Source organism: Coregonus clupeaformis, chromosome 24 (genome assembly GCF_020615455.1).
Source record: "Coregonus clupeaformis isolate EN_2021a chromosome 24, ASM2061545v1, whole genome shotgun sequence".
Taxonomy (NCBI): Eukaryota; Metazoa; Chordata; class Actinopteri; order Salmoniformes; family Salmonidae; genus Coregonus; species Coregonus clupeaformis.
The window spans coordinates 61,133,644-61,154,121 of NC_059215.1; the positions used below are offsets into that span (position 1 = coordinate 61,133,644).

Consider the following 20,478-nt stretch of genomic DNA (forward strand, 5'->3'; position numbering starts at 1 on the left):
GGTCTGACAAACACAGCTGGAGCTCGGCCCCCTTCCACCGCAGATGCGGAAGGGCAACATAGGCGGATGTGGTGGATTGAGACGAAGCCCATGCAAATATCTCTAGCTTAAACTGACGGATTTTGATGGGGATATTTTTATTATGTTCACTAGATTAACGCACGCACGGGTGCGTCAATAGACTCTTAAGGATTAAGAATTAAGATGGTTCATTATAATTGCTACTAGATGTATTTTTAGTTCACCAGCAATTGCATATTTTTCAAATAACTTCATAGTAGTGAGTAAAGGAAATGAGATCAAGGACTATTGTTATTCCCTGTTGTTAATATTATTCCATGTTGTTAATGTTTTTCCCTGTTGTTATTGTTATTCCCTGTTGTTAATATTATTCCATGTTGTTAATATTATTCCATGTTGTTATTGTTATTCCCTGTTGTTAATATTATTCCATGTTGTTAATGTTATTTCATGTTGTTATTGTTATTCCATGTTGTTCATGTTGAATTCGAGCAGTGAATAGTGTTACCCCATACTGTACAGGTCCTTTCAGGCTTGAAAAGCATATTTAGATAGATGTGCACAAGGACTAAAACGTATTGTAGTTGAATAGTTTTATAATAATAATGATAGCTTTAACCTGTACATGTCCTTTCAGGCTTGTGACAAACATAGACTGAAAAGCATCAGGAAGGATGATGAGGAGATCCAGCCGTTTGTCTTCTACATGAAGGCTGAAATGAGCAGACAGCGTCGGTTTGAGTCCGCCTACTGCCAGGGCTGGTTCATCCACACTTCTAACGAGACCAAAGTAGATTTGGGGAAACCCCAGGGGATGACAGGGGACCAGTCATTCTTCTTTGTCATCCATACATGATGGAGAGGGTTTGTTGTTTCTGCATGTTATGTTACTCTATGTAGTTTCTATAGTTTTTTATATACCATCATTTTATACCATCATTTCATACCATCATATCATACCAACATTTTATACCATGTAATTTGTATTTTTGTATTGATCCCAGGAATCCCTGGAAAACAATGAGGATTGCTGAGTGGACTAAACTGACTACCATAAATGTACTGTAGATGAATTGAATATAGAGAAATTGAGGTATACTGATATTACAATATGTATGGAGGTATACTGATATTACAATATGTATGTGAAATGCAATAATGCACCTGTTATTCTGCTATTGCAGAGATAAGTAGATATGTATCATACAAACAAATGATCATTATTTGTGTATTTTTCAATTATTGGTAGTTTAGTCAGATGATTAATGCTTTTCTATTATTTTTCTGTGCCTTTCATTAAATATTTTTATTTAGAATAAAATGTAGTATTCTAAAACACTATACAAATGTCTTGAATTGATCCATGTACATAATTTACACAAACGATCCAACTTCTAATGTTGGACTTGAAAGAGCTGTGCTGTAGGGTTTTCAGATCTGTCAGATGGTCTGAAACCTTCATACTGACACTCAGAATCCTGTCTGTTCAGCCTCTTCCCTCTCAAATGTTTTGTTGGTCACGCCCCCAACCGGTTCGTTTTCGTAGGGGTTCTCTGCTTTCTCTTCAGCTTTCGCTGCGGATTTCCTGTAAACGAAGAAGAAGAAGAAGAAGAAGAAGAAGAAGAACTATATGTGTCATGTTCATTCAAGCAATTTAAGATACATTTTCAACGTTTTATTAACAACCTCTCACACTTTGCCAGTTATGACGCAATTAATTTGTCTATTCCAGACCTGGGTCGAATACATGTGTCAAATACTTGAGGAGTTGTTGATTTAGCTTGACTAGATTGCAGGATTTAAGTTCATGATTTGAGTTCAGGATTAAGTTTGGTTCAAACTGTATTTGAACCTCTCTCTTCACTCTTTTCACTTCCGTAAAACAACAAAGTTCACTTCCTTAAAACAACAATATAAAGCGTCTCACAGTTGGCGCTGACTTAGGATCAGTTTTGCCTTTAGATCATAATGAATACGATTACAGGGACAGGGAGGACCTGATCCTAGATCAGTATGACTACTCTGGGATGCTTTATGAAAGGGTTGCAAAATTCCAGTAACTTTGCCCAAATTCCCTGTTTTTCCAGAAATCCTGGTTGGAAGAATTTTGCAACCCTGTTATGAATACGGCCCAGACTCACTTGTTCGTGTCTCTGAAGCCAGAGATGATCAACCCTATTATGAATATGGCCCAGACTCACTTCTTCCTGTCTCTGAAGCCAGAGATGATCAACCCTGTTATGAATATGGCCCAGACTCACTTGTTCCTGACTCTGAAGCCAGAGATTATCAACCCTATTATGAATATGGCCCAGACTCACTTGTTCCTGTCTCTGAAGCCAGAGATGATCAACCCTGTTATGAATATGGCCCAGACTCACTTGTTCCTGTCTCTGAAGCCAGAGATGATCAACCCTGTTATGAATATGGCCCAGACTCACTTGTTCCTGTCTCTGAAGCCAGAGATGATCAACCCTATTATGAATATGGCCCAGACTCGCTTGTTCCTGTCTCTGAAGCCAGAGATGATCAACCCTATTATGAATATGGCCCAGACTCACTTCTTCCTGTCTCTGAAGCCAGAGATGATCAACCCTATTATGAATATGGCCCAGACTCACTTCTTCCTGTCTCTGAAGTCAGAGATGATCAACCCTATTATAAATACGGCCCAGACTCACTTCTTCCTGTCTCTGAAGCCAGAGATGATCAACCCTATTATGAATACAGCCCAGACTCACTTCTTCCTGTCTCTGAAGTCAGAGATGATCAACCCTATTATGAAGACAGCCCAGACTCCTTCCAGTCTCTGAAGCCAGAGATGATCAACACTATTATTAATATGGCCCAGACTCACTTCTTCCTGTCTCTGAAGTCAGAGATTATCAACCCTATTATAAATACGGCCCAGACTCACTTCTTCCTGTCTCTGAAGCCAGAGATGATCAACCCTATTATTAATATGGCCCAGACTCACTTCTTCCTGTCTCTGAAGTCAGAGATTATCAACCCTATTATAAATACGGCCCAGACTCACTTCTTCCTGTCTCTGAAGCCAGATATGATCAACCCTATTATGAATACAGCCCAGACTCACTTCTTCCTGTCTCTGAAGCCAGAGATGATGAGGTAACAGCCCATGCAGACCACCAGTCCCATGACCACCCCAAACACCACCAGCCAGACGGTGACCGGCTGCTCCACGGGCGGGGCAAGCGTTGCTAGGAGACCCTCAAACTCCAGAGTGTTATCGTCCAGTTTGAATGCGTCGTTGATTCGACCTCTGGACAACCTAGTGAGATGGACGATGGCTTGAGTCATGGGGTTATGGGTAATGTTAGGGGTGTTTCAAGTACAAATACTGGAATAAAACACCCATAAGAGGATTTAATGAATGCTGGGGGAAAAATACAACTTTGTTTATGGCTGTAGTTTCAGAAACCGCATCAAGAATGCTACACAAAGTGGTATTACTCAATCTGTTTCAGACAGTCCTGTGGTATCACTCACTCCATCAGTTTGGCAGATATGATTGGGCAAAGTGCATTTTAGTATGTGTAATCAGCTCATGTTCAAGGGTTGACTCCTTTACCTGATAGCAGCCTCTACTTTAGCTTTGGGAATGACCATGGCAGGGTTGGCAGGGTCAGTCACCACGAAGTAGAAAGAGATTCTGGCTGTCTCCCTGTAGGTGTGGATGTTCTCTGTCCTGGGGCAAAGGTCATAAAAAGAGGTGGTGTCACAAGAAGATTCAAATAGATAATATTGATCCAAAATATACGTTTTCATGCTGGAATGTGATGGGAGTGAATGACCTCATAAAGAGAAGCAAAGCCGAGAGTGATGTCTGGGTGGACTTTTATTGTGAAGCAACCTGTGGACTTTTATTGTGAAACACTTACGTGAAAAGAGCTGCCGTCTTGTTGACCTCAAGGTAATACTGTCTCATGGCGTAGGCCATGTTTGCTTTGAACAGGTACATCTCATTGGCATTCCAAGTGTACTGGAAGAGAAAATATGAAGTAAACTCAACTGGATTACATGATGAGATTGTCCAAATGAAAAGGTAGTGGAGCTGTTTTACAACCACAGTAAATTCAGTTTAGTGTACTCACTGCCTTGTCACCCATAGCTGCTTTCAGACTCAGCCTCACTTTGTAGGCATTCTCTGAGACTGTTGAACAGATAAAAAAGAGATGCATTATTATATATAGAATAAAATATTTTTTACTATATCTAAAATTTCATACAACTTAGTATGACGCGATGTATTGACTATGCATACTAGATAGTGTCCTAGTATGGATAGGGACACTACTCTATAGGTACTCACATGGGTCCTCAGCTGCTCTCCATCCTGGCGTCCTGTTGTTCTTCCTGTTTTCTATTGTCAGCCAAACATGGAGGTCCTTGAAGTAGTCCAGGAGAGGGGCGGAGTCCATCTTCGCATTTCCTGAAATCGTCTCCAAGGCTCTGGTCCACGACTTTGACCTCCCAAACTCCAGCATCGTCCTGTAAAATGAGATTTGGTTGTTTGTTTACGTGTTTGTTTGTTTGTTCATTGGCCATTCGGCATTATTAGAAGTAGACATGACAGACGCAACAACAAACAGATTTAATAAGAGTACCTGAGCTTGTCCCCGGCCGCTTTAGAGTCGGTGATGTCACACTTAAATAAGGGTCCAGAGTGGCCAGCCGCCTCACAGAGGGCCTTCTGGAACTGGAACTGGTAGATAGTCCTGGTGAAGTATCTATGACAGACCGAGACAGTCCTGGGTCAAATACAGTACATGTCCTGGTGAAGTATCTATGACAGACAGAGACCGTCCTGGGTCAAATACAGTACATGTCCTGGTGAAGTATCTATGACAGACCGAGACAGTCCTGGGTCAAATACAGTACATGTCCTGGTGAAGTATCTATGACAGACCGAGACAGTCCTGGGTCAAATACAGTACATGTCCTGGTGAAGTATCTATGACAGACCGAGACAGTCCTGGGTCAAATACAGTACATGTCCTGGTGAAGTATCTATGACAGACCGAGACAGTCCTGGGTCAAATACAGTACATGTCCTGGTGAAGTATCTATGACAGACCGAGACAGTCCTGGGTCAAATACAGTACATGTCCTGGTGAAGTATCTATGACAGACAGAGACCGTCCTGGGTCAAATACAGTACATGTCCTGGTGAAGTATCTATGACAGACCGAGACAGTCCTGGGTCAAATACAGTACATGTCCTGGTGAAGTATCTATGACAGACCGAGACAGTCCTGGGTCAAATACAGTACATGTCCTGGTGAAGTATCTATGACAGACAGAGACAGTCCTGGGTCAAATACAGTACATGTCCTGGTGAAGTATCTATGACAGACCGAGACAGTCCTGGGTCAAATACAGTACATGTCCTGGTGAAGTATCTATGACAGACCGAGACAGTCCTGGGTCAAATACAGTACATGTCCTGGTGAAGTATCTATGACAGACCGAGACACTCCTGGGTCAAATACAGTACATGTCCTGGTGAAGTATCTATGACAGACCGAGACAGTCCTGGGTCAAATACAGTACATGTCCTGGTGAAGTATCTATGACAGACCGAGACAGTCCTGGGTCAAATACAGTACATGTCCTGGTGAAGTATCTATGACAGACCGAGACAGTCCTGGGTCAAATACAGTACAGGTCCTGGTGAAGTATCTATGACAGACCGAGACAGTCCTGGGTCAAATACAGTACATGTCCTGGTGAAGTATCTATGACAGACCGAGACAGTCCTGGGTCAAATACAGTACATGTCCTGGTGAAGTATCTATGACAGACCGAGACAGTCCTGGGTCAAATACAGTACAGGTCCTGGTGAAGTATCTATGACAGACCGAGACAGTCCTGGGTCAAATACAGTACATGTCCTGGTGAAGTATCTATGACAGACCGAGACAGTCTTGGGTCAAATACAGTACATGTCCTGGTGAAGTATCTATGACAGACCGAGACAGTCCTGGGTCAAATACAGTACATGTCCTGGTGAAGTATCTATGACAGACAGAGACCGTCCTGGGTCAAATACAGTACATGTCCTGGTGAAGTATATATGACAGACAGAGACAGTCCTGGGTCAAATACAGTACATGTCCTGGTGAAGTATCTATGACAGACAGAGACCGTCCTGGGTCAAATACATATCTATGCGTCTTCATCTCCCACCACCTAAAGCTAAATGACCTATGACACACTGAAGAAGTTCTAGGATAGGTCCTTCCTTATACATGTACTGTACATAGTTACATATGTTCTAATACTTGAGCTAAGCTTGATTTAGTTTACCAAGAACAATGGAACCAATTTAATAGTCCCAAAAATGCAAATTCCAAACTAAATCAAGCGCACCTCGATTGCTATTGGACCCAGATCTGCAAAAAGACAGATACGGCATTACAACGAGAATGTCTGGATGTGAGGGGTATTGAGAATGTCTGGATGTGAGGGGTATTGAGAATGTCTGGATGTGAGGGGTATTGAGAATGTCTGGATGTGAGGGGTATTGAGAATGTCTGGATGTGAGGGGTATTGAGAATGGTTGGATGTGAGGGGTATTGAGAATGTCTGGATGTGAGGGGTATTGAGAATGGTTGGATGTGAGGGGTATTGAGAATGGTTGGATGTGAGGGGTATTGAAATGAGACCTGATGAAGGAGTAGTCTCCGGACACGTGGAACAGAGCAGGCGGGTCACAATATGTCTCATCTCTGGGTAAGGGCTCCACTACACCGACCATATCCCTCCTGGTAACAGAGTTAGCATCAAGTTAGCATTGTAATGTCCCTAGACTGTGTTGCTAAACCAGCTATGAGGTAAAAACAACAGGCCTCCACTAGAGGTCCTTCTTTACATTGATATAGAACACTGATATATTGTTTATGAATCTTTATCTCCCATCACCTAAAGCTAAATAAGCTATGACCTATGACCTATGACAAGCTGAAGAAGCTCCAGGAGAGGTCCTTCCTTACTTCATCTCCCACCAGCGCTGCATCCACTGGTCCTTGGGGATGGTCCCCTGGAAGACCTGCCACCTCCACTCCTCCAGCATGTAGGTGAAGGGCAGGGTGGCCACGATGGTCAGGGCCTGCTTCATCAGGAAGTTGATCTCAGTCTCTGCAAAGGGGAGGATGAGAAAGAAGCGCTGTTTCAGAGAGGCTTCGTCCACAATGTTTACACTATATAGGAAATAGGGTGTAGTGGTCTCTGGTCGAAAGTAAGGCACTTCATAGTGAATAGGGTGTCATTTGGGACATGAAAGTCACTAGAGGAGCCATTTTGATGAAACAACGTGAAACAAAAGCAACAACAACACGGTCTGACTCAGTGTCTATTATCCTCATCAGATATACATGTAGATTTACTCCTGCCTGCCCTGGTCCAGACTCAGCTGTTCAGGTGGAACTCTGCTGTTCCATAGACTAGCTACAACAACAACAACAACTGTTGTCTAACTGTTGTTATCAGATCTAGATTTGCTCGTACCACTACTTGCCCCTACCCCTGACTCAGGTGTCACCTTTGTCCTCAACGAATTCGCTTGGCAGGAGACCCAGGGCCTTCAGGTGTTTGGGTGTGGCAGCGGACAGGGACATGATCTCCCCCACGGCCTCGTGGAAGCCCTCGTTAGCCCCGTCTCTCAGCAGGTAGGACAGGTTCCTGTAGGCCATCTGGTACTGGTTGTGGCCCATCTCATGGTGCGCTGTCAGGAAGTTGTCCATGTTCACCTCCGTACACATCTTGATCCTGGAAATGGGGAAATTGGAGAAGTAGATGAAGTCAGGGAAGTACAGTGTAATAGAGTATAATACAGTATAATACAGTGTAATACAGTGTAATACAGTATAATACAGTGTAATACAGTGTAATACAGTGTAATACAGTATAATACAGTATAATACAGTGTAATACAGTGTAATACAGCGTAATACAGTATACAGTGTAATAGAGTATAATACAGTGTAATAGAGTATAATAGAGTATAATAGAGTATAATACAGTGTAATACAGTGTAATACAGTGTAATACAGTGTAATAGAGTATAATACAGTATAATACAGTGTAATACAGTGTAATACAGTATACAGTGTAATAGAGTATAATACAGTGTTATAGAGAATAATAATACAGTGCAATACAGTATAATACAGTGTAATACAGTGTAATAGAGTATAATACAGTATAATAAGTTGAAGAAGTTCAGCGTTCAGTGATTCATATTTAATCATTAATGGTTGATGCTGGGTGTAAGGGGGTATAGTCTACAAAATAAGAAACTCCCTCAGAATTCATTCTACGTGTGTACAGCATTTTGAAAAGAAGTTCCATGTGCTGTGGATTTTACCTTGATGATTTATGTTTCACAACAGAGTTCCTTCATATCTTTATGACATGCTGCTGTGACTAACAACATGATATGAGTTCTATATCCAGAATGTTTTTATTAGTGGCTAGTACATGCAATCTCTCTGTCCCTCCCTAGGGCTCTACTCACTGCGTGTCCAGGGCTAAATACAGTATGAACATGCTTCCTGTTACCTGAAGTCCTCTCTGTTCCCCATGTCCCAGGCCGTAGGGTGACACACTGCCTTCTTGCCATCAGTAGGTTTCGTCAGCATAGAGTTATTCCAGAAGTTATCAAACATCTTGTACAGACCCACCGACATGAAGAACTTCTCTGCTTCTTTGAACAGTCTGTCCTCAGGCCAATTCTGGGAATGACAGAAAAGGTGTTTAACTCATACTGTATATTAGGAGGTAAGAATTGAAAGTAACAGAAGTCCCTATTAAAGTCACACTTGTTTCCTTCAGATCCAACCCACAATTCCTATTCTACAATTTTCAAGGTTATATTGGATACATAAAATAGCAGATCATAATATATTTTCACTCAACCTGTGCGATCATAGCGTCGGTCACATCAATATCTGTTTTCTCTGGAAAAGGGGTTGAGATGGGATAAAGACCTGTCCAAAACCTTCCCCACATGTCACCTGAAAAAGGGAATTGGACAGAGAGAGAGAGAGAGAGAGAGAGAGAGAGAGAGAATAACTTCATAAGCTGAATCAGTCATGTTACAGCAGTGTTGGAGCAAAAGCTGGCACACAGTAGGTCTCCCTGAGCCCTGTCCGGTGATGTTACCCAGTAGATGTGCAGGTAGGCCCCCCTCTGGGTGGATGTGTTCAGGGTGTTTGGCCTGTAGTTTAGACCTCACGTAGGCATGCAGCTCTTTGTAGAGGGGGAGGATCTGGAAAGGCAAAATAGAGTTGGTGGTGTGCAATAAAACATATAAAACACGATATCTTTGATGTGGCAAGTCAGATTTGCAAAGAAATCATTCTGGTTGGGGAGTAACTGATTATACATATAACATATTACAAAAAGCTCTAACTGTAATCCGTTATGTTACCATTTTTTGTAATCAGATTACAGATACTTTTGAAAAACTAGATGATTACTTCTAGGATTATTTTGAAATTCAGAAAGAATGCGAAAAAATTATTTGACACCTTTCTGTTTTCTCAATGACATTCAAATCATCATTGAAATTAGGCGCACATTTTTTTGGTTCCACCTGAGCGAGTCTGACAACAAGTCAGAGACCACTATTATGACACACCAAATGCGTTAGATGGATCGCAGGAATATGCTTTTGTAGGCTACATTCTAAACTATGACTATGTCGGCATCCAAAGATTATCCAATTTGAATAAACGCTTGGAGGTAAGGACGACAGCAGTGGTGTAGCCTACCGGGCGATACGGATATCACTTATTACTGACGTCTAGGCTACATAGCGCATTGATGTCAATCAAACAGGCAAAACTACGGTATAGGGACAAAGTGGAGTCATATTCAACGGCTCAGACACGAGACGTATGTGGCAGGGACTACAGACAATCACGGACTACAAAAGGAAAACCAGCCACGTCTCAGACATCGACGTCTTTCTTCCAGACAAGCTAAACTCCTTCTTCGCCCGCTTTGAGGATAATACAGTGCCACCGACGCGGCCCGCTACCAAGGTCTGTGGGCTCTCCTTCTCCGTGGCAGATGTGAGTAAGACATTTAAGCCTGTTAACCCTCGCAAGGCTGCCGGTCCAGACCGCATCCCTAGCCGCGTCTTCAGAGCATGCGCAGACCAGCTGGCTGGAGTGTTTACGGACATATTCAATCTCTCCCTAACCCAGTCTGCTGTCCCCACATGCTTCAAGATGGCCACCATTGTCCCTGTACCCAAGAAAGCAAAGGTAACTGAACTAAATGACTATAGCCCCTAGCACTCACTTCTGTCATCATGAAGTGCTTTGAGTGCTTTGCTTTGCTTACCGCCCCAATAGATCCACAGACGATGCAATCGCCATCACACTGCACACTGCCCTATCCCATCTGGACAAGGGGAATACCTATGTAAGAATGCTGTTCATTGACTATAGCTCCGTATTCAACACCATAGTACCCTCCAAGCTCATCATTAAGCTTGAGGCCCTGGGTCTGAACCCCGCCCTGTGCAACTGGGTCCTGGACTTCCTTGACGGCCACCCCCAGGTGGTGAAGGTAGGAAACAACACCTCCACTTCGCTGATCCTCAACACTTGGGCCCCACAAGGGTGCGTGCTCAGCCCCCTCCTGTACTCCCTGTTCACTCATGGCTGCGTGGCCAAGCACACCTCCAACTCAATCATCAAGTTTGCAGACGACACAACAGTAGTAGGCTTGATTACCAACAATGACGAGACCGCCTACAGGGTGGAGGGGAGGGCTCTGGGAGTGTGGTGCCAGGAAAATAACCTCTCACTCAACATCCACAAAACAAAGGAGATGATCGTGGACTTCAGGAAACAGCAGAGGGTGCACCCCCCTATCCACATAGACGGGACCACAGTGGAGAAGGTGGAAAGCTTCAAGTTCCTCGGCGTACACACATCACTGACAAACTGAAATGGTCCACCCACGCAGACAGGTGAAGAAGGCAAAACAGCGCCTCTTCAACCTAAGGAGGCTGAAGATATTTGGCTTGGCACCTAAAACCCTCACAAACTTTTACAGATGTACAATTGAGAGCATCCGGTCGGCCTGTATCACCGCCTGGTACGGCAACTGCACAGCCCGCGGCTGAGGGTTGCCAGAAGGTGGTGCGGTCTGCCCAACACATCACAGGAAGGCCAAAAATATCATCAAGGACAACAACCACCCGAGCCACTGCCTGTTCACCCCGCTATCATCCAGAAGGCGAGGTCAGTACAGGTTCATCAAAGCTGGGACCGAGAGACTGAAAAACAGCTTCTATCTCAAGGCCATCAGACTGTTAAATAGCCTTCACTAGCACATTAGAGGCTGCTGCCTATATACATAGATTAGAAATCACTGGCCACTTTAATAAATGGAACACTAGTCACTTTAATAATGTTTACATATCTTGCATTACTCATCTCATATGTATATAGTGTATTCTATACTATTCTACTGTATCTTAGTTTATGCTGCTCTGACATTGCTTGTCCATATATTTATATATTCTTAATTCCATTGCTCAATTCCATACACCCGCAATAACATCTGCTAAACACGTGTATGTGACCGATTTGATTTGAATCACACTGCTGCTCTCTCATTTAGCTATTTGCGCCTTATGGATTGTGGATGTTGTGAATGAGGATGGATGTTCACAAATGTATATGTGTTTAAGCTGCCTATCCATCATTGTTTTTGCGACCAGGGGTGTATTTATTAAAGAAACCGTTTACCTTTTAAGAACGAAACGGAAGCAAACAGAGCAAAACGAGAGTTTCTATTGGACAAATTCAGGTAGGTCCCTCCCCGTTTCGTTCTGTTTGCTTCCGTTTAAGAAACGTTTGGCAACAGAATCTGCGTAATGAATACGCCCCCAGAGTATACTGCCAGTATAAAATGCGTTCTTGCAACAGCTGCGGATTCCAGCCTATGGAATAAAAGTTTGAGGGAGTTCCTCACTTCTCAACTCCCCCGTGGTATTGTGCTCCATACTGTACAAAACGAGTTGCATTTAAGAAGACCACAAGGGAGCCCAATCAGTCGTCCATGACAACAAAATCATAAACAGCAAGAGTAGGCTAATTAGTCCTTAGTTATTGGGTTATACTCAGGAAAAAACTATTTAACTAATCTATATTTCCATATTTCCAAGACCTATTCTTTAAGATCAATGGGAATTCTATTAATTGGAATGATTGGAAATCTGACAGACTGGTGTTTTTGTTATGTAAAGATATAGCCTAATCGTATTATTATCTGTAGTAGAAAGCAATGGGTTAGAAGAAGCCTACATAACCAACCCATAAAGTAAAATGCTAAATCCATATATTTTTTTATTCAACCTTTTTTTAAACTAGGTAAGTCAGTTAAGAACACATTCTTATTTACAATGACGGCCTACACCGGCCAAACCCGGACGACGCTGGGCCAATTGTGCGCCGCCCTATGGGACTCCCATTGATACAGCACTGAGATGCAGTGCCTTAGACTGCTACGCCACTCGGGAGCGTTTATGGTGAGCTATGTGAACTCTAACATTGATTTATCCTGCAATGGATGTTGTTCAATTGGTAATATTCATTTTTGTCTTCTTCTAATGCCTCTTAAGCAGGTTGACGTTTATTGGGATGAGTCTTGTCCTGGAGGCAGAACTGAGGGGTTTCAGCTAGATGGACCAGCTGCAGAGTCAAAATTGGCTATATTGTAAAAATGTATGACTTTTTTGTGCTTTTGGTCTTAATTTAAGGTTAGGGTTAGACATTAGGTGTTAGCAGTGTGGTTAATGTTGGGGTTAAGGTTAGGGTTAGGTTTAAAATCAGGTTTTATGACTTTGTGGCTGTGCCAACTAGTGACCACTTTGTAGAGCTGCCTCCATAACAAGATTCATGAGGAAAAACACTAACCTGTGCCTTTTAAGGGGAAATCTAAAAGTAACTGAAAGTAATTACATTACATTACTGATTTGGGTAATCCAAAGGTTACGTTACTGATTACAATTTTGGACAGGTAACTAGTAACGGATTACATTTAGAAAGTAACCTACACAACCCTGACTGGACAGTACAATAATATATGCAATAACAAATACATCCAATAATACAAAATAGTATCAGTAATATTTTATTAACAGTGTTTTTGCTACATTCAAAATATTGAATTTGTATGTGAGCAAAGCTCAGCGTAATTGAAGCACCACAACAATCGACAACGTACCTCTTTGTAAATGCGCCTCACATCGGTCATCAGTTGGCCCCTGGGGTAGTTGTACGGGCTGTCATCGATCGTTTCATAGTTGGACCTCCAGTAATCTCCGTAGTCCTCATAACCTGTGGAGATAGATATAGTAGTAGTAGTTGGACAGGTTTGTAGTAGTAGTAGTAGTAGTAGTAGTAGTAGTAGTAGTAGTACAACGCCAGGGTTGTGGGTTCGATTCCCATGGGGTATGAAAATAAAAAATAATAATGTATGCACTAACTGTAAATCGCTCTGGATAAGAGCGTCTGCTAAATGACGTAAATGTAAATGTAAATGTAGTAGTAGTTGTATTAGTAGAAGTGTAGTAGTAGTAGTAGTAGTAGTTGTGCAGTTGTAGTATAGTAGTTGTGTAGTAGTTGTGCAGTAGTAGTAGTAGTAGTAGTAGTAGTATAGTAGTTGTGTAGTAGTAGTAGTAGTAGTATAGTAGTTGTGTAGTAGTAGTAGTAGTAGTAGTAGTAGTAGTAGTAGTAGTAGTAGTAGTATAGTAGTTGTGTAGTAGTAGTAGTAGTAGTAGTAGTAGTAGTAGTAGTAGTAGTAGTAGTAGTTGTAGTAGTAGTAGTAGTAGTAGTAGTAGTAGTAGTAGTATAGTAGTTGTGTAGTAGTAGTAGTAGTAGTAGTTGTGTAGTTGTAGTAGTAGTAGTAGTAGTAGTAGTAGTAGTAGTAGTGCAGTAGTAGTAGTAGTAGTAGCAGTAGTAGTAGTAGTAGTAGTTGTGTAGTAGTAGTAGTAGTAGTAGTAGTAGTAGTAGTAGTAGTAGTAGTAGTTGTGTAGTAGTAGTAGTAGTAGTAGTAGTAGTATAGTAGTTGTGTAGTAGTAGTAGTAGTAGTAGTAGTAGTAGTAGTAGTAGTAGTTGTGTAGTAGTAGTAGTAGTAGTAGTAGTAGTAGTAGTAGTAGTAGTAGTAGTAGTAGTAGTAGTAGCAGTAGTATTGGTGGTGGTAGTAGTAATATTAGCAGTAGGACTATAGTAGTAATAATAGCAGTAGTAGTAGCAGTATAGTAGTAGTAGTAGTAGTATATTAGTAGTAGCAGTTTTAGTAGTATAGCATTATAATAACAGTAGTAGTATAGTAGTAGTGTAGTAGTAGTATAGTAGTAGTATTAGTATAGTATTATAATAGTATTAATAGTGGTGGTGGTGGTGGTGGGTGGTAGTGGTAGTAGTAGTAGTAGCAGTAGTATCAGTAGTAGTAGTAGTAGTAGTAGTAGTAGTATAGTAGTATAGTATTAGTAGTAGTATATTAGTAGTAGTAGTAGTAGTAGTAGTAGTAGTAGTAGTAGTAGTAGTAGTAGTAGTAGGAGTAGTAGTAGTAGTAGTAGTATCAGCAGTAGTACTAGTAGTAATAGTAGTAGTAGTAGTAGTATCAGCAGTAGTAGTAGTAGTAGTAGTAGTATAATGGTGGTAATAGTAATAGTAGTAGTAGTAGCAGTAGTATCAGCAGTAGTAGTAGTAGTAGTAGTAGTAGTATCAGCAGTAGTAGTAGTATTAGTATTAGTAGTATCAGCAGTAGTAGTATAATGGTAGTAGTAGTAGTAGTAGTAGCAGTAGTATCAGCAGTAGTAGTAGTAGTAGTAGTAGTAGTATCAGTAGTAGTAGTAGTAGTAGTAGTAGTAGTAGTAGTAGTAGTAGTAGTAGTAGTAGTGGTAGTAGTAGTAGTAGTAGTAGCAGTAGTATCAGAAGTAGTAGTAGTAGTAGTAGTAGTATAGTACAGTAGTAGGTCTACCATTGAGTTTGGCAGCTTCATTCTTCAGGTCCACATAGTCTTCATATAGAGGCCTCATCTTCTTCCCCACCTCTACTCTCCAGCCCTCCCACACATGCAGACGCTCATAGTAGTCACTGTCCATGTTGGCCATCACACTCTCCAGCCCTAGACATTAGACACAGCAGTAAACCAGTTGAAAAAAGGGTAGTTCATATTTGAAATAGAAACTCCAGCACACCAGTATTCTTGTCCGTTCCCTTGTATTCTTGGCATTCCTGTATATATCCTCGCATACAGCAATATCAGTGAGCTGGGGTTTCTTTTTTCATACACAACATCAAACCACTGTCTGACCTCAGATTTCTGAAGCCATCTCCCTCACCAAGACAACCAAGCACCATCTCCTGAAGCTGAGGAGACACCTTTTACAATAAATACTATTCCTTCAGAATTAGGGCTGTTTTTCGGCAGGGCTTTTTGTTGTTGCAGTATCTGACAGAGTGACTAGTAGTCTTGAGACATACAGTTTTATAGAAGTCTAGGGTCTGCATCCCACTGGTACACTATTTAGTACACTCCTTTTGACCCTATATAGTACACTACTTGTGGCCCTATATAGTACACTACTTTTGACCCTATATAGTGTACTACTTTTGACCCTATATAGTACACTACATTTCACCCTATATAGTACACTACTTCTGACCCTATATAGTACACTACTTTTGACCCTATATAGTGCAATACTTTTGACCCTATATAGTACACTACATTTGACCCTATATAGTACACTACTTTTGACCCTATATAGTACACTACTTTTGACCCTATATAGTGCACTACTTTTGACCCTATATAGTACACTACTTTTGACCCTATATAGTGCACTACTTTTGACCCTATATAGTACACTACTTTTGACCCTATATAGTGCACTACTTTTGACCCTATATAGTACACTACTTTTGACCCTATATAGTGCACTACTTTTGACCCTATATAGTACACTACTTTTGACCCTATATTTTGCTCTACGTTTGACTCTACTAGGGCCCTGGTCAAAAGTAGTGTACTATATAGGGAATAGGGTGCCATTTGAGACAGTCAATGACCTTGGACGTCCATTATAGGTGGCAGTCGGTCGTAAAGTAAGGTTGCCACAGCTGAGCTGACAGTTGGTACTTTGTAAATGGCACCCAATTCATTACATAGTGCCCTGCTTTTAACCAGAGCCCTACTGGTGCCATTTGGGAGTCAGCCGTTTACCTGGTTCCAAAGTTTGACAGTTGAAGGGGTCGTCTTTCCTGCACACCGTGCCTGTACTGTAGAGGGAGTTCATCTCATTCATCACTTTGTTCAGCTGACAGGAAATACAACAACAGCAACACAAACCAGTTATGTTATGTTGTGTTATTACAATGATTGACTAGCCTGTTCCCGTGAGTATTTGGCCTTCGTACAGTATTTGGCCTTAGTCTAATGATTACATTGGTTATATTGGTTATATTAACAGAAGACCAGTCAGACTAACAGATGAAATGCGGACAGAAAGAAAAGCTCTTACATGTGAACACAAAGAGGACCACAATGGAAATAAGTCCTTTCTCTTCTCAGTGCTATAGTAAATGATTTGAAATGCATTGTACCCACATGTTGGTGAATTGTGCTTTTAAATGGTTAAATAATTCAAATCAAGAAAATAAATATCAAAGACAGCAGTAAAAGACTGCGTCTTACATGTGCGGCTTTGTCTGCGGACAGGGCCCCAGAGCCCTTGTCCTGGAGTGAAGTCAGCTGGAGTTTGATCAATGGATCACTGATCTGATCGATTGGAAAGTTCTCAGACTCCTTCGATACTTTGCTGTAGTATTCTCCCCAGATTGCACTCTGTACACCCTGAAACCATAACAAAATGTTGACAGAAATTACATTAGATTACAATAGACAATGGAAAATAAATAGTTGTCTGTCTGGAGTTATGTGTTGCAATGTAGCCTACCAATCCAAAAATGACAGCAATATACCATTATTAACATTGTTCAAAACCAGAACCATAGATCCACCGGGTTTCTCAATTCAGTCTTGTGGTCCCCCAGTCTTGGTGGTCAAATAAGGGGTCTCCGAAGATGGCTTTGAATTCTGCCTTTCATTAGCATCACTTTAATCTACCAGAATACTCACCAGTTTGTCTAAATTCTCCTGGGAGATATCTGTGTTGTACGCCCATGATGCCAGGGAATACTGATACATGAGATGAGTAGCGTTCCCATCAAACCTGTCCAAAAACTCCTGTGCCCTTCTCTCTAAGTCTGACTGTGTAGCCACACAGGTCACAGCAATCAGCCCCACTAGAAGAAGCCTGGTCATAGACATCCTGTCTGAATATCCCAGATGGCCACACTGAGAGTTTCTTATTCAGTTATATCTAACTCTAAGGGCTGCCTTCGCCCTTTGGTCAGAGTCATAACTCCAGGGTGTATCTTGTCCTTCGTACACAGATTGGTTGATAGAAGGGTACAGTGTACGTCAGTGGGCCAGCCAGCTATCACACGGTAGACGGGGTACTATCTCAGACATTGCCTTTGTTCTAGAACTATAACATTGTTTTGAAGTTACTGACAGTTTCTAAATCTTACTGTAACTTCTCCGCTGAGACAGTGAACAATGTACATGTTTGAGGTGTGTGTGTGTGTGTGCGTGTGCGTGCCCAACCCTTCGCACTAGTGTAGAGTAGAGTAGTGTAGTGTAGAGTAGAGTAGAGTAGAATAGAGTAGTGTAGAGTAGTGTAGTGTAGAGTAGTGTAGAGTAGAGTAGAGTAGAGTAGAGTAGTGTAGAGTAGAGTAGAGTAGAGTAGTGTAGTGTAGAGTAGAGTAGAGTAGAGTAGAGTAGAGTAGTGTAGAGTAGAGTAGTGTAGAGTAGAGTAGAGAAGAGTAGAGTAGTGTAGAGTAGTGTAGTGTAGAGTAGTGTAGAGTAGAGTAGAGTAGAGTAGAGTAGTGTAGAGTAGAGTAGAGTAGTGTAGAGTAGAGTAGTGTAGAGTAGAGTAGTGTAGTGTAGAGTAGAGTAGTGTAGAGTAGTGTAGAGTAGAGTAGAGTAGAGTAGAGTAGTGTAGAGTAGTGTAGTGTAGAGTAGAGTAGAGTAGTGTAGTGTAGAGTAGAGTAGAGTAGTAGAGTAGAGTAGTGTAGAGTAGTGTAGAGTAGAGTAGAGTAGAGTAGTGTAGAGTAGTGTAGAGTAGAGTAGAGTAGAGTAGTGTAGAGTAGTGTAGAGTAGTGTAGAGTAGAGTAGAGTAGTGTAGAGTAGAGTAGAGTAGAGTAGAGTAGAGTAGTGTAGAGTATTGTAGTGTAGAGTAGAGTAGAGTAGTGTAGAGTAGTGTAGAGTAGAGTAGTGTAGTGTAGAGTAGTGTAGAGTAGAGTAGTGTAGAGTAGAGTAGAGTAGTGTAGTGTAGAGTAGAGTAGAGTAGAGTAGAGTAGAGTAGAGTAGAGTAGAGTAGAGTAGAGTAGAGTAGAGTAGAGTAGAGTAGTGTAGAGTAGAGTGGAGTAGAGTAGAGTAGAGTAGAGTAGTGTTGAGTAGAGTAGAGTAGTGTAGAGTAGAGTAGAGTAGTGTAGTGTAGAGTAGTGTAGAGTAGAGTAGAGTAGAGTAGTGTAGAGTAGAGTAGAGTAGTGTAGAGTAGAGTAGAGTAGAGTAGAGTAGAGTAGAGTAGTGTAGAGTAGAGTAGAGTAGTGTAGTGTAGTGTAGAGTAGTGTAGAGTAGAGTAGAGTAGAGTAGTGTAGAGTAGAGTAGAGTAGAGTAGAGTAGAGTAGAGTAGAGTAGAGTAGTGTAGAGTAGAGTAGAGTAGAGTAGAGTAGTGTAGAGTAGAGTAGAGTAGAGTAGAGTAGAGTAGAGTAGTGTAGGGTAGGGTAGAGTAGTGTAGAGTAGAGTAGAGTAGTGTAGAGTAGAGTAGTGTAGAGTAGTGTAGAGTAGAGTAGAGTAGTGTAGTGTAGTGTAGAGTAGAGTAGAGTAGTGTAGAGTAGAGTAGAGTAGTGTAGAGTAGAGTAGAGTAGAGTAGAGTAGTGTAGAGTAGAGTAGAGTAGAGTAGAGTAGAGTAGTGTAGAGTAGAGTAGAGTAGAGTAGAGTAGAGTAGAGTAGAGTAGAGTTTATTATCCCCCAGGGGGCAATTCATTTTGCAGCACATAGTGAAAACACATTGAACACATGACAATAAATATAGACAAAAACAATCCATACTGCAGGGTTCCCCAACTGGCGGCCCGCGAGCCAAATTAGTGATTTTATTTGACCCCCCAAGTTCTCTGAGCCAATTATTATTTTTATTATTAGATTTATTTTTTTACATAAAAGACTGTCAAAACACCAGCAAATCAGCTCCAAGTGATTTAAATTTTGGAAATCTTTTCCAAAGTATTCCCACGCATAATAGAGAGATATATGTGATCTTATACACATGTAAGCAAGGTTTGAAATGATTATGTTTTATTCAAATATGATATCTGTTTGGGCTTCTTGCGGTCAATTTGCAGTCCACAAATTATTAGAAAATGATGTTCCGGCCCCCTGACCATCAGCTCAAGAATAAAGCATCCAGCGACTGAATCCAGCGATCCCAGCTATACAACACACAGCTACCAGCACTACTAGAAGTTTATTGAGACAGCTGATAGCAGCTAGGTTTGATAACCTTGATCTGCTGGTCCAGCTGCACTAAAGTACATAAATACTGTATGGCCATAAAAACATAAATTAAGGCTTTCTCCCAAATGTCACCCTATTCCCTATATAGTGCACTACTTTTGACCAGGGCCCATAGTGCACTATGTGGGGAATAGGGTGCCATTTGGGATGCAGGCTAAAAGGAACTCCAACCAAGCTTAGCATTTATTAGCTCTGTTCCATGCAGTAAAACGACTGTACAAATGTTTAGATTTTTAACAGTTAGTCATCTCAAATGCACCACTGCAAATGCTTTTCCAAAACATAGATACTTTATAATACTTAACAAAAATACTTTATATTTATTGTTAATCAATAAGCCTTTAATAGATCATTTGTAAGGAAATACTTTATTAACACAGGGAAGGAAACTCGTTTTTAACAGATCAAATCCCAACTGTTTGGTTTCCTGTGTCCTTAGCTGTACTTCACCAGAGGAACATGATTTAAAAGAAACAACACTTCATGATTAGCGTCTTGCTTCTAGTAAAAACCTTATCAGATCCAGGACTGTTACAGGCAGAATGGAAACTGCAAGACATGCACCTCTGGGCCCTAAAGGGAGATAACAATCGATCAGATCAGGGCAAAGTTGAGTATTAAACTTGTTATTACCACAATATGATAACAGATATCGGACACCAGAACCTGCAGTCCCCAGTATTGTATTTATTTCTCAGTTAGTGAATCAGCATGAGAACGGCTAGAAAGGGACTGGGGGTTGTTCCATCTTGTTTA

The 20,478-nt window shown here is 41.4% G+C and overlaps 2 protein-coding genes across 2 annotated transcripts in view; one reads left to right on the forward strand and one right to left on the reverse strand.

Moving 5' to 3' along the window:
* LOC121562340 overlaps nt 1-877 on the forward strand; it is a 22,348-nt gene extending 21,471 nt beyond the window's left edge. Inside the window, exon 8 of the mRNA XM_041874637.2 lies at nt 659-877. Within this exon, the coding sequence (XP_041730571.1) occupies nt 659-877 (219 nt within the window). The remainder of the gene's footprint in view (nt 1-658) is intronic.
* Nucleotides 600-17,421, reverse strand: ace2 (angiotensin I converting enzyme 2). The gene is made up of 18 exons (XM_045207383.1): nt 17,218-17,421; nt 16,774-16,932; nt 16,303-16,396; nt 15,055-15,201; nt 13,294-13,406; nt 9,208-9,313; nt 8,962-9,059; nt 8,605-8,777; nt 7,586-7,812; nt 7,038-7,182; nt 6,711-6,809; nt 4,650-4,772; nt 4,355-4,533; nt 4,137-4,195; nt 3,924-4,024; nt 3,614-3,730; nt 3,119-3,313; nt 600-1,606 (listed from the first exon to the last, which is right to left on the reverse strand). The coding sequence occupies exons 1-18, from the start codon at nt 17,407-17,409 to the stop codon at nt 1,492-1,494; spliced, it is 2,442 nt and encodes an 813-aa protein (XP_045063318.1). The 5' UTR covers nt 17,410-17,421; the 3' UTR covers nt 600-1,491.
* Nucleotides 17,422-20,478: the final 3,057 nt, after the last annotated feature.

What these genes read in the sequence shown, in the direction of transcription:
- ace2 (XM_045207383.1), bottom strand. Translation starts at nt 17,409, where the DNA reads ATGTCTATGACCAGGCTTCTTCTAGTGGGGCTGATTGCTGTGACCTGT. An exon ending in TGAAGCTGCCAAACTCAATG is followed by an intron (nt 13,407 to 15,054) that starts GTAGACCTACTA and finishes CTATCTCCACAG; the next exon opens with GTTATGAGGACTACGGAGAT. An exon ending in CAGCTATGGGTGACAAGGCA is followed by an intron (nt 4,025 to 4,136) that starts GTGAGTACACTA and finishes TTTCTCTTCCAG; the next exon opens with TACACTTGGAATGCCAATGA.